Source organism: Silurus meridionalis, chromosome 8 (genome assembly GCF_014805685.1).
Source record: "Silurus meridionalis isolate SWU-2019-XX chromosome 8, ASM1480568v1, whole genome shotgun sequence".
NCBI classification, from domain to species: Eukaryota; Metazoa; Chordata; class Actinopteri; order Siluriformes; family Siluridae; genus Silurus; species Silurus meridionalis.
In genome coordinates this window covers 6,085,916-6,099,488 of record NC_060891.1, presented here as the reverse complement: position 1 = coordinate 6,099,488, position 13,573 = coordinate 6,085,916, and the positions used below count along the sequence as shown (strand labels likewise).

Sequence of the window (13,573 nt, the reverse complement as noted above, 5' to 3'; positions counted from 1 at the left end):
TAAAGAGCTTAGTATTGATCACAGGGGAGTGTCAAATAAGGCCTTCAGTAGCTGTAATTCCAGAATCTCACTTCATTAAACTCCATACAGACTGATGGTGCACACTGAGGTTCCTCTGTTTCTGATTGTACAGAGGATGTTGCTTCCATTTCAAGAGCAACTTGTTGTGTTTTATTACCTCATCGCTTTTACAGTAACAACTTGCACGGAGACTTTTATAATAGATGCTTATATGTTCATCACTAAGGACATGCAATTTAATATATTGTTTTAATGAGTCTCTGGTGTCAATGCTCTGTAACAGGTAAAGCTGTAGCTTCAAGTTTATCTTTCAGACACAAGCCTTTGTGATTTCTAGGTAACGTTACAAGCTGCATTTTTCCCCTTACTAACCTAAAAGAGAAACGCATTGGGGCTAATAAGGGAACAACTGATTATAGCTGTGGCAAGTGAAGTGAACTAAGTTCTCTGGAAGGTGTAATGTAAAACAGTATATGTTGTGGGGAGGTGGTAGCTCAGTGGTTAAGACATTGGATTGGAAGGTCACAGTTTCAAATCCCACCACTACTGGGCCCTTAAGCAAGACCCTTAACCCTCCCCTGCTCAGTTGTAAGTCGCTATGGATAAAGGCAGCTGCCAAATGCCATAAATGTATATATGCAACTCAACACATGTATGAGTTTCTTTTATTCATAATAATATTCTGCTTGGGTACATGGAACATGAATACTCTAGTGCTTCCTGTTGGAAATGAATATACGTCAGGGTGATAATGGCTGCATCACATATCTGATAATTGATTCTTTTCCATGAACAACATGTATTATTGGTTAAACACACATACACACACACACACACACACACACACACACACACACACACATAATACTGTATACATCAGTATATTGGGTTCATTTAAAAAAAAATTGAAGTAAACTAAAGATAAATCGTGACTTCGCAATAGCAAGTTAATGAGGTGTCAGCTTGGAATACAGCTGGAAGTGGAAAATAAGGAGAAATGGAGATTTCCCCTTCATGGTCATTTAAGCACTATTCAGCATTCCCTGGCAGACGTGTCACTGTTGCTGAAAAGTCCTGGTCCATATATAGAATCTCTGTTATTGTAGTCCTATTTTTATTTCCTTGCACGGCTTCTGCAAAATGCTGTGATTAAAAAACACATCTAAACAAAACAAAAAAAACAGATGATATCACTAACCCCTCCTTGCTACACACACACACACACACACACACACACACACACACACACTAGCATCCTTACAGAGACAAAATCATTTTTCAGCTCCTCTGAAATCACTCAGCCATGTGAACACAGGCCTGGCGTGGAACTCTGCATCTCTGAGGACAAGGCTGTCCCAGTGAGGCCTGCTGGAAAATGTAATTAAAAGAGTAACAGAAGGGAAAGCGACTTTCAGGAAGCACAGGGAGCCATTTCCAGAGCAACAGGCCATGGGGATAAATCATTGAACATTAATAAGCATCTATTCCCAAATGGAGAGCCGTGAACACAGGAAGAGCCAGGCACCAGTTTTAAAAAACACCTTTGTGTTTATTTTCATTCAGGAAATTTCCACTCTTACAGGGTCATCTTTTCACTGGTGTATTGCTTTGGCATGCAGAATCACTGATAGCCTGGGTAATGATGGAAATAAAAGAAAAAACGTATTAATTTGTTAATGTGATAAACCTTCTGTGTCACACTTATTGAAAATGCTTAATATAGAATTTCTCCACATGTTCCAGTATAACGATTCTCTCATTTGGACTCTTGTATTCAGCTCATCAAATGGATTTTTAATTATGCTTATGTCTGGGAACTTGAGTGAACCTTCCAAAAGCTTGGTTCTGTAATCATCTCTTTTAGCCTTTTGGTAGAGGCAGATAGATTTTATTAATTTATTATTATAAAAAAAAAATCCTGGTCCTTAACGGCATGCATGGACTATGTATCCTTAAACGATTTCTTTGTTTTTATATTGTGACGCATTGAAAATATCTTTCATTTAGATTTACTTTAATTTCAGCTCCAATATTTGCTCTCATATTTACATTTGAGTTGAAGATGTACTTTCCATAATTCTCTTCAACCTTCATTTATAAAGGGTGCAAATAATTTTTAAAATGACTGTAGCAGCCATGTCCACTTATTATTGTATAATTATTATTATATGGCAAAGATGGTGGAAATAAACGATATACCGTATATGAACATGTACAGTATCTGATTTAAAATTCCATTATTTGAGCAAAAAAGAAAATCGGTGATAAAAGAAATTAAAAAAATATATATATCATTTTTTATTTAGAAGAACTTCCCCCACCCATTACACAACACAAGTGAAAACAAATGACTATTGGTTCTTATACAATAGCTGCTACTTCCAAAAAGAAAAACAGAGCTCATACACAATTTAAATTAGTTCATTTCTTTATAAATTTTAGCTGCTGTTTGATTGTGTTCCTGTTTAAAACTGAACACTGCTCATAACTTACAAATAACTTTACATTTGCTTTCAAAAGACAACCGCATTGTTTATTATTATTATTACCTAATTGTTTAAAGAAAGAAGAAATAAAAAAGGAAGAATTGAAAATGAAACAAAAAGGAAATAGCACACTGGAGAGGAAAAAATGTAGTACCTACTGAAAAGTAACAAGACAATATTAATCAACTTCTTTTCACTTGACTTAATTTCCATTAATAGATTTTCATAACTATTATATTTTAATCTACACTATGGTCCAAATGTTTGTGGACACCAGACCATCACAATCCACAGTGGGCCTTGAAATGAAACTTTACCTTTGCTGGAACAACCACAAGCAAAATCTGTTTGAACTTACTTATGTGATAAGAATGTCTTCAAATTTGAACTTATGTTTTATAATAGTAATTGAACTCTTACCTCAGTGACCTCATCACATCTCGAACTGCACCACGCTGTCTGAGATCCTCCAGCACTGCTCGATTGGTACCACCTTCTCTCAGAATGAGAGGTAAGTACACTTCAAGGCTCTTCTCTGTTCTGGCACCGAGGTGGTGGAATGAACTTCCCCTAGATGTCCGTACAGCAGAGTCCCTGACTATCTTCAAGCGACGACTGAAGACCCACCTCTTCCTGAAACACTTAAATTAGCACTTTCCAAGTTTGTAGAATTCGAGTTATATTTATATTAAGTTTGTAATCTGGCGTACCAGTGTAGATTTATTCATTACTAGAGACTCAAAGCACTTTTCTACGTCGCTCTGGATAAGGGCGTCTGCTAAATACCGCAAATGTAAAACTGCTTCCCCACCAAGCTGTCAATACTGAGCCCCTAAACAGGCGCCCTTAACCCTCTCTGCTTCAGGGGTGCTGTATCATGGCTAACACTGTGCTCTGACCCCAGCTTTCTAACAAGCTGGAATATGGTAAGAAAGAATTTCACTGTGCTGTTATGTATAAGTGACAACAAAAGCCTTTTTTTTTTTTTTTTTAAAGAAAGTGAAAATATCTTGAATATAGATTAATTGTGTAATTAATTGTATTAATATTATCTATCTGTTAATACAGTATATAACAAAAATATATCAGTAAGCCATAGGATTATTAAATCTATACTATACTGTATGTACAAAAGTATTGGGACATCCAACTTTTTTTAGTTAGATTTGATTCAACTTTATTGGCATTGTTCAAGGTACATGTACAGAGCCAATGAAATGTAGTTAGCATCTAACCAGAAGTGCATAAGTGGCCTATTTACAATAAATAGCATTGTGCTAAATAAGGGTATGGGGTCCATATGTACAGGGGTGAGGGTAAATAATGTGAAGAAGGTGCAGTAGGAAATAATATATGTATATATAGTAATATACAATATACTGTGCAATGATTGTGCATAGATGTCTGGAGATAACGTGCTCAAATGATATGATAGAGTTATATACAAGTACGAATGTAGTATGATACAGTATATACAGAATATATATGGGTGGAATATACAATAGTGCAGTGATAAGTTATAGATGGTGCAAAAAAAAAAAAAAAAAACCAAGTGACAATGCAGTAGATTATTTTGACATTGTATAGGATTCCTTCAGGTGTGGTTGCATCACATTTCCCTTTACATTATGTACATAAGGTAAATAAAGTTGAGTCCCCTTTACATGAGACCCAAATCTGTTCCAGCATGACAATGCCCCTGTGCACAAATCAAGCTTAATAAAGATATAGTTTACATGGGTTGGATTGGAAGATCTTGAGTGGCCTGCTATAGAGCTGTGACCTCAACCCTATTAGACACCTTTGGGATGAATTGGAACGCGCCCCAGGCCTTCTCACCCTACACAAGTACTGTATTTTACAAATGCCCTTGTAGCTGAATGGGTACAAATCTCCACAAGCACACTCTAACATCTAGTGGAACATCTTCCCATAAGAGTAGAGGTAATTATAACAGCTAATGAGGATTCAATGTGAAATACAAATCTTATGGCCAAGTGTCCACAAACATTTGTGGACATGTTTTTTCAATTATTCCATTGGCAGATCAATTTGTTTAATAATAAAAAAGATTGAAGAGTATACAGTACAAATAGCTGGAAATACGTTTTTGCTTATTACATGTTGTATATGTTTTTTATATTTTTTAGTTTTTTGTTTAGATTTGTTTTATTTTGCTGTATAGTGTTTCAAATGATTGAAATGACAAAAAAAGTCACTTGACATCTTTTGCTGTGTATAAGGACAATTCTCACTGGATGAACCACATACTCAAGTTTAATTCTTCATTTAACGCTTTAGGCTCAAACTACTGGCAACAACATTAGAAAATTAATGGAGCTAATAAACACGGCCATGTGCAGAAATGTGAGGCAAAATCTGTTTATTACGGCATGAAGTACACAGAAATTCATTTCAAATTCTGTTGGACACAAAGTGACAGTGGCAACAATAATTACAGCATGATGTACAAAATTAAATATTAAATTAGTCACTTCATTCATGCTTAAATAAACCAGAGAAATTGCAACATTCACATGAATGAAAATATAAAAAAATTCTAAGCAAAAAAACACTACTTATATTTAGTAATAATGAAATGTTCAGAAAAGACCTGGAACAATATATTTGTCACTGTTGTTATACTGATTCACTCAATAATGCAAATGGTTTTCGCTGTGAAGATATGAACATTTTTATATTGCCAGGCTTTTTTTTTTCATATTATAAAAAGGTTAATATATTTTAACCGTGACTTTTGAATCAGGCTGTGTTTTCTTTTTCTTCTTCTTATTCATTCATATTAGTATTAAAAACATTGGTACTGCATTATTAAATGTATTCTAAGCATATTGCTTCTGGCCTTTTTCGCAATATATATATGTGCAAATATAAAATGTCCTCTTTCGCCAAACTGAAAAAGGTTCTGCGTAACAAATCCTTTCTGGACTTTCAAAGGTGATTGAAATGTTCAGTCTTAAAGGGGCTTGTATTTCAGTGTACAGTGCTTATCAGATGTAACGCCAACATTTCAGAACTTAGCGAGCATTTATACAAAATAAAGTGCTTATAATCATACTTGAAAAAGCAGTAAACATCGCTTTTGTCTTTTTTGCACAAAATGTCACCTTCCAAAATATATGTGCATACAAAAAATACAAAAAAACAGTAGCATGTGACTGATGTATATTGTACATCTGAACATGTGTGTATACTCAATTTGGATTTCCTGTGAGTGTGTCTGCTTTTTTTGTGCATTTAAATGTTTCATATGACCCTTGAAAAAAATCTTTATTTAGACATTCAATATGCTGCGTAGTGCTTTTCACATAATGCGCGTAAGTCATCCGTTCAAACCACAACATCTAGACATTTCAGTAATCAGTAGCAACTAGTAGCGGACAGCTTCAGTGCAAGAAAAGTGTGTTTCTCAATCATGTGTCTGTTTCCCAGTAGTAAGACTTAATTAGATAGAATTTGTGTCTATCAAAAAGAGGGAGGCGGGACTATCAGAGAAGCATTAATGTGATATTGTAATGCACTTGAACTAAGCAGATCATGTGATATATAAATTCTCTGTTTTAAGGCTTAATGTTTGCTGTAAATGAGAAATCAAACTGAAAATATACAAAGCTGAGTCCAGTGAAAACCTTTTTTTTGCATTATTTATTAAAAATAGTTTGCAAAAAAAATGCATACTTGTATCTAACTAACTCTGTCTGTGTGTGTGTGTGTGCTCTCTCAACTTAAGTGCTGCTCATAATAAGTCTAATAAGTCATAAGATCTTGGAATTTCTGTGATTCTTCTATTTATCAAAACCTACACATATCATCCTTAAACATCCACAACATGACGATTCATAATTTCTCAGCTCTGGTACAGTCGCAATACCAAGACTACTTCACGTATCAATTTACCAAATTTATCAACATCTAAAAACCAGGCAATTTTTTCCCCATAACACACTCAGGAAGAAGCAAAACTACTTCTACTCAACTCCTAAAAAAAGTTTTCATTACCAAGAACGTAAAACCACTTTTAATAACAGCAAGTGTTTTGTGAGAAATGCCCAGGATTGAGAAAGTACACTGTAATGTGATCATTTGTCATGTCCAGTTTAAGGTGTTTTGTCCACCCCTAGAATTAGTATCATCCAGGTACCTCATAAGATCCTATTTAGTGTACATTCTAATGTACAGTAGCTCCAATATTTTTCAGTGACTTTCAGGCACGTTCCTTTCTTCTCATCATCCTAACTTTTCTTGTAATTAAAACACAAATCATCATCAAGGTCATGATAATATTAGCAACATGTGAAAAACACAGTGATTAGTAATATCATGGAAGTGTTGGGCACTATGGGCAACATTGTAGATCACAGTTGTATATTAAGAATATTTTATGTACTTTCTGTAGATACAGTTTAAAGGTGAGGTCATGATTGCGGCACCGTTTATCCCTTAAGAATTCACATTTTTTCCTACACAATTTATTAATCTGTGTACAGTACAGTGGTCACCCAGGAGTCGCAGAGGTTACGTTCTAAAACCCCACTCGAGTTCCAAAAATCCAGGAATTTTGGACACCCCGCAGCCTCTAAGGTACCTTAGTGATTTCATCTAGACATTATGTCACAACGGTTTTTATACAATTTTTTGGTGAAAACATAGTTTGAAATGTTGTTCATAACGTTCCTCAACATTCGGTCCTGCTGCGCATTTCCGCAAATTTTAAGATAATCCGCAACTTAGTTATGTTCCAAACGAGATCCCGCTAATTTTCAGAGCTGCGAGATCCGAACCGGGAATTATAGGGTGTTGACTGTATTTACATTTGTGTTTGCGAATTTTGCAGGCGCATCTTCTCAACCACACACCTGTCTCTGGTTGCTGTGGTGGTGCAACACTTCCTACACACCCATATGCAAAGAGTGATGACTGACATGCAGTTTGACCAGTGGGTGGGTGCAAGACATGTTCACATTCCTATATCAGTCAGTCAATCTTGCTGAACAGCTGAAATCCTTACTGAAGGGTTAATGAAAATTCCTCAACACCTCGGAAAAGCTAATAAAGATAATAAAAATCTCCCCTAGACTGTTTTCAATATTTATTATACACATATTTATTAAATACAGCTAATAGTTATGTGATTTGCCTCAGGGAACTTTAGGGCTTTTGAGCAGATTAATGATATCCATGTGCATATGCATCACTAACTACAGATTACACTGTCACAATCGCTGCCTTTTTACACCGCCTTCTGCCCCAATACACAACCGCAGCACATACAGTATAGGAATATCTGCATTCATAAAGATATTCTATATTCAATATTCATCTCCGATTTATCATTTAGAATACAAAAAACTTAAAACAGGGATAATTATGTAAGAAAACGGTGCAGCAAATAACTGAGCCCTTTAAGGCACCACAAGTTCTGTGCAAGCAGTTTAAAAGCTTCATATTTTTGAGGCCACCATAAAAAGTCTTGTCATGTTTTCATAGCACTACAAAAAGCTAACTGTGATAAATCGAGCCGGGCTGAAAAACATGTATTGCTGTGCACCAACAGTGCCACCTTCAAACCACCCTAAAACCTCATGAATCATAAACTCTCTAATCTAGCCTCAGTGATCTGCGCAGCCACACAAGGTAGAGATTTCTTTTTACCACAAAATGAGAAATACATTTGGTGAACAGTGATTTGCGATAATAGCATTAGGAAAATTGGAAGGAGACCATATTTTGAATTTTAAGGCATTTACTGTGGAGAAGGAGAAGGTGCACTCTAAAGACCTGGGTTAAAGCAATGCAAATATGTGCAAAGAATGTCCAGGAAAAGGGCATGTTCAGGAAAAAAAGAAGACATATGTTGACTATATATTGCAGACATTTTAACTTAAAATTGTTTTTAAGTTTGACAGCTACTGTGTTTAAAATGATCTTGTCAATCGATACCACAATATCAAAAATCAATATCACAATATCTTTTTGATCTTCAGCAGATTCGTGTGAAGGAACTCTCCCTGTTGAACGTACCTCTTGGAAAATGATAAAATATGAAAATATTTAATAGAGATGAATGAATGTGTTAAAGTATCAGAGGTTCATGAATATTCTGGGACAATTATACTTTTTCATAATCTAGAATGGATGAAAGAATGTTTAATGGAAAAGGGCAATTCAGAGTTGGGATGCTTAACGAATCTGCACACTACTGCATAACATTTTAACTATGCCTTTTTTTAAATTGTATTTATTAGGCTAGGACAGGAAGAAATGCCAGTTTGATGAATGTGTTACGTTATTTGAATTGCAATGAAAGGCATATCTTTTAAATGGGTGGAAATGGTTTATTGTAACTGGTCAGTATGGATTTACTATGCAACCTTACTTCTTATATTGTATGTATATGATTGTCTTTAACCAGTCTATATTGCTGTTAACAGTCTGTAATTGTCTGTATACATTTATAATCTTTAATTCCAAGACTATGTGATGGTTCAATAATATGTGATGACAGATGCTTTTTAAATACTGGCATTTATCGTTTGTTTTAAAACACTTGATGTATAAAACGTCTATCTTTTCTTTACATAAATATTTAGAAATGTAATGTTATTGGGACCCAAACGGCACCGCATTCGTTGACTCACAGAAATAACCAAATAGAGTTTAAATTAAAAGATGAATCAGGAAATAAACAGCAGGCAGATTTAAATACATAAATAAGTAAATAAATAAAATAATTGTGCTTTATGGTGTTCAGGATGGGGCTAAAATACATGCTCAAGCCAATATCCTACCCTAAATTATCCAAAAATGTTCAGTCTTTTTGGTTTTTTTTTAAATGTGATCATTGTGTTTAACCAATAAACACAGCCAGCTTCTTCAATACTGCACATTCTTCCTATTTCTGAATGAGTAGCCATTATAATATTTGCAAAAATACAGATGCATACCTGTTAGTGTGTGTACATGAACAAAATAGCACTCAGTGAGCATCATTAAAAGTGTGCACTACAAAGTAATGATCTTCAAACCATCACACCGCCCACTACTACACCATGGTGCTAATTTCTATTAGTTTTCAAAACTAACCATTCCTGAAGCTGGAACACACTCAAACAGGCAAACTGCAATGCATCCTTTTGCTTTGTTTAGTTTCCTTTCGTCCACCTTGAACAGATGTTGAGCAAGCCATGAAAGAGCATGTCGTCTAAACCACTTTCCCGTTCTCTCGAGCCTGGAGGGGAGACAGAGAAAGAAACAAATGTTAAATCACAACAGCTTCACAAATACAATTTCATGTGTTCCACACTAACCCCATGACTAAAAACAAGATGCATTTCTCTGCCAGCAAAATATACTAGGGTGAACAATGCAGCAATACACCTTGAAGTTGTACCTGTACATGGATGCGTGGGTAGGTTTTATGCAATGTAAACCAAAAAAATATGAGGATGAGTAAATAGTATTGGTAGTGCAGAAGCCCACTGAGCATCTGAACATACTGCACTTTCTGATTCACCATCTTCCTTTCTGTTTTTTGTGCTCTTTCTCTCACTTTCTCAGCTCATGTATTTTTTATAGTCAGGTGCCTTTTCTCTAAATAGTCTCTTATGCTGGTATGACTATTTGATGACCAGAGTAATAGGATCATTGCATTGCATTGTATTCAAAATAAATATAGTTCTAGGTTGTGAACAAGTCAAGTGTCCAGTGTGTATGCACGACTATGTGGACTATATAATATAACTATAATATGTGGACACCTAATCATCACACCTACATGTGATTTAGAAAATTCCCATTTCAGATCTAGTCACCTCTTTGCTATTATAATTTCCTCCACCCTTCTGGTAAGGTTTTACTGGTTTGGACTATAACAGTTGGGAATTTTCCACCACAAGAGCATTAGTGAAGTAAGGAACTGATGTCAAGTACTGAGAAGGCCTGGGGTGCAGTCTGTGTTCCAATTAATCCATTACATGCTCAGTGGGGTTGAGGTCAACACCAACCTTGGAAAAAACATGGTTTAATGGACCTCTATTTGTACACAGAAACATAGATGTAACATGTTTGGGCCTCTTAGTTCCAGTGAAGGAAAACTGTAATGCTACAGCATTTAAAGACATTTTATGCAGTTGTGTATTTCCAAGAGAACCACAAATTGGTGTCATGGTCAGATGTACACAAACATTTGGCCATGAAGGATAAGTGTGTGTTTGTGTATTATACAAGGTGGCATCAAAAAGTTTGAAGACTATTTCTGTTTACAAGAAAGTACTTTATTTATCTATGCTTGCACACTATAACCTTAGCCCCAAAACAGCCCCCTTGCACAGCAATACAGCACTTTCAGTGTTCCTGCCACTTCTGGAATGTGTCCTGGAAGTCTTCTTTTCGAAGCGTGTCAAGCATCTTATGCTATTCTGGCTGGATCTCAACAATGGTATCAAAACATCAACCTTTGAGATGAATCTTCATCTTTGGGAAGAGGGCGAAGTCTGCACTAGCCAAATCTGGGTGAGGTCCTGTGGATTGTTCTCCGTCGATCATCATGCACAAGTTGCCGTAAGGTTTCGGCATTTTTGGGGGTTAAGCTTGTTGAAGGTCTTCCTGATCTCTCGTCATCTTCCAGTGATGTTCTCACGCTCTTTAGAAGCACGCATTTAAAACACCTCGAAAGACTCATTGCATTGGTGTATGTCAAACGTATGTCATGTCAAATGTCTCTGTGGCTGATTTGCCCAGTTTCATGCAGAATTTTTTGTCAGAATAGCACCAGTAAGCCCCATTTGTCTCTAAAGTCGTAACATGTGATGAGCTGATGTCCCATCAAGGGTGTTTTCTCTCAGGTTGGGATACATTTAATTACTTTTTTTTAGTTATTCTCATTTGGCAAAGTTGTTATATAGGTATACAGTTAGTCAATCTTGCTGAACCACTTAGATCCTTATCCAATTAGTGGTCTTTTCCATTCAAGTATTAAGAAGCTTATACAACATAGATGACATAGCAAATGTTTAAACTGAGAAAATATATAATTTTAAAGGAAAAATAAGTTGATTTTAAATTTCATGCCATCAACACATCTCAAAAAAGTTTGGACAAGGCCATGTTTACCACTGTGTGGCATCCCCTCTTCTTTTTATAACAGTCTGCAAATGTCTGGGGACTGAGGAGACAAGTTGCTCAAGTTTAGGAATAGAAATGTTGTCCCATTCTTGTCTAATACAGGCTTGTAGTTGCTCAACTGCCTTAGGTCTTCTTTGTCGCATCTTCCTCTTTATGATGTGCCAAATGTTTTCTATGGGTGAAAGATCTGGACTGCAGGCTGGGCATTTCAGTACCCGGATCCTTCTTCTACGCAGCCATGATGTTGTAACTGATGCAGTCTGTGGTCTGGCATTGTCATGTTGGAAACTGCAAAGTCTTCTCTGAAAGAGACGACGTCTGGATGGGAGCATATGTTGTTATAGAACTTAGATGTACCTTTCAGCATTGATGGTGCTTTTCCAGATGTGTAAGCTGCCCATGCCACACGCACTCATGCAACCCTATACCATCAAAGATGCAGGCTTCTGAACTGAGCGCTGATAACATCTTGGGTTGTCCTCATCCTCTTTAGTCCGGATGACATGGCGTCCCAGTTTTCCAAACAGAACTTCAAATTTTGATTCGTCTGACCACAGAACAGTTTTGCACTTTGCCACAATCCATTTTAAATAAGCCTTGGCCCAGAGAAAACGCCTGCGCTTCTGGATCATGTTTAGATATGGCTTCTTTTTTGACCTATAGTTTTAGCCGGCAATGGCGAATGGCACGGTGGATTGTGTTCACCAACAATGTTTTCTGGAAATATTCCTAAGCCCATGTTGTGATTTCCATTACAGTAGCATTCCTGTATGTGATGCAGTGCCGTCTAAAAGCCCGAAGATCACGGGCATCCAGTATGGTTTTCCGGCCTTGACCCTTACACACAGAGATTGTTCCAGATTCTCAGAATCTTTGAATGATATTATTCAATTCAATTCATTTTTATTTGTATAAAAACATTGTCTCAAAGCAGCTTTACACAGATAATGTGGGGATTAAAAGTGAATATGTATAAGTAAGTTTGTCCCTGATGAGCGAGCCGGTGGAGACTGTGGCAAGAAAAAAAACTCCCTGAGATGGCATAAGGAAGAAACCTTGAAAGGAACCATCCTCATATGGGTTGCCCCGAATGTCCATTTATAGCAGATATACGATGTTGTGGGATACAGTGATGGTGATCAGAAGCGAACTGTAGTCCTGAGTCAATGTAGCAGTCTGTTGTCATTAACTACAGTCCATTCCATCCTCAAAGCTCCCGTTCTTACTCTGGAATTTAATGGAACCACCCAAGGCGTTGATGAGAAACCAAATTATGCACTGTTGATGATGATTACTTTAAACTCTTTGCAATTTTTCTCTGAGAAACTCCTTTCTGATATTGCTCCACTATTTTTCGTCGCAGCATTGGGGGAATTGGTGATCTTCTGCCCATCTTGACTTCTGAGAGAAACTGCCTCTCTGATAGGCTCTTTTTATACCCAATCATGTTGCCAATTAACTTAATAAGTTGCAAATTGGTCCTCCAGCTGTTCCTTATAAGTACATTTAACTTTTCCGGCCTCTTATTGCTACCTGTCCCAACTTTTTTGGAATGTGTAGCTCTCATGAAATCCAAAATGAGCCAATATTTGGCATGACATTTCAAAATATCTCACTTTTAACATTTTATATGTTATCTATATTCTATTGTGAATAAAATATAAGTTTATGAGATTTGTAAATTATTGCATTCCTTTTTTATTCACAATTTGTACAGTGTCCCAACTTTTTTGGAATCGGGTTTGTAGATATTGAAAATCTTTCCTTGACTGTTGACACACAAACAAAAAAATATGTTCAATGTCTTTTCAGGTTGTTCTTAAATATAAATTCCTACAGTTTGCTGTAAAATTTGTACAGTCATATTTATTAAGAGTTATGTTCTTTGCCTTAGAGAACTCTAGGTCTTTTGAGCAGATTAG

At 36.2% G+C, this 13,573-nt stretch overlaps 1 protein-coding gene across 2 annotated transcripts in view; it reads right to left on the bottom strand.

Annotated features, from left to right (window-relative positions):
- Window positions 1–4,873: 4,873 nt before the first annotated feature.
- Window positions 4,874–13,573, bottom strand: part of LOC124390171 (coiled-coil domain-containing protein 9B) — a 49,618-nt gene continuing 40,918 nt past the window's right edge. For both annotated transcript variants that reach the window (XM_046855953.1, XM_046855954.1), the window contains one exon: window positions 4,874–9,756. In XM_046855953.1, the coding sequence (XP_046711909.1) occupies window positions 9,730–9,756 (27 nt within the window). In that variant the 3' untranslated portion in view covers window positions 4,874–9,729. The remainder of the gene's footprint in view (window positions 9,757–13,573) is intronic.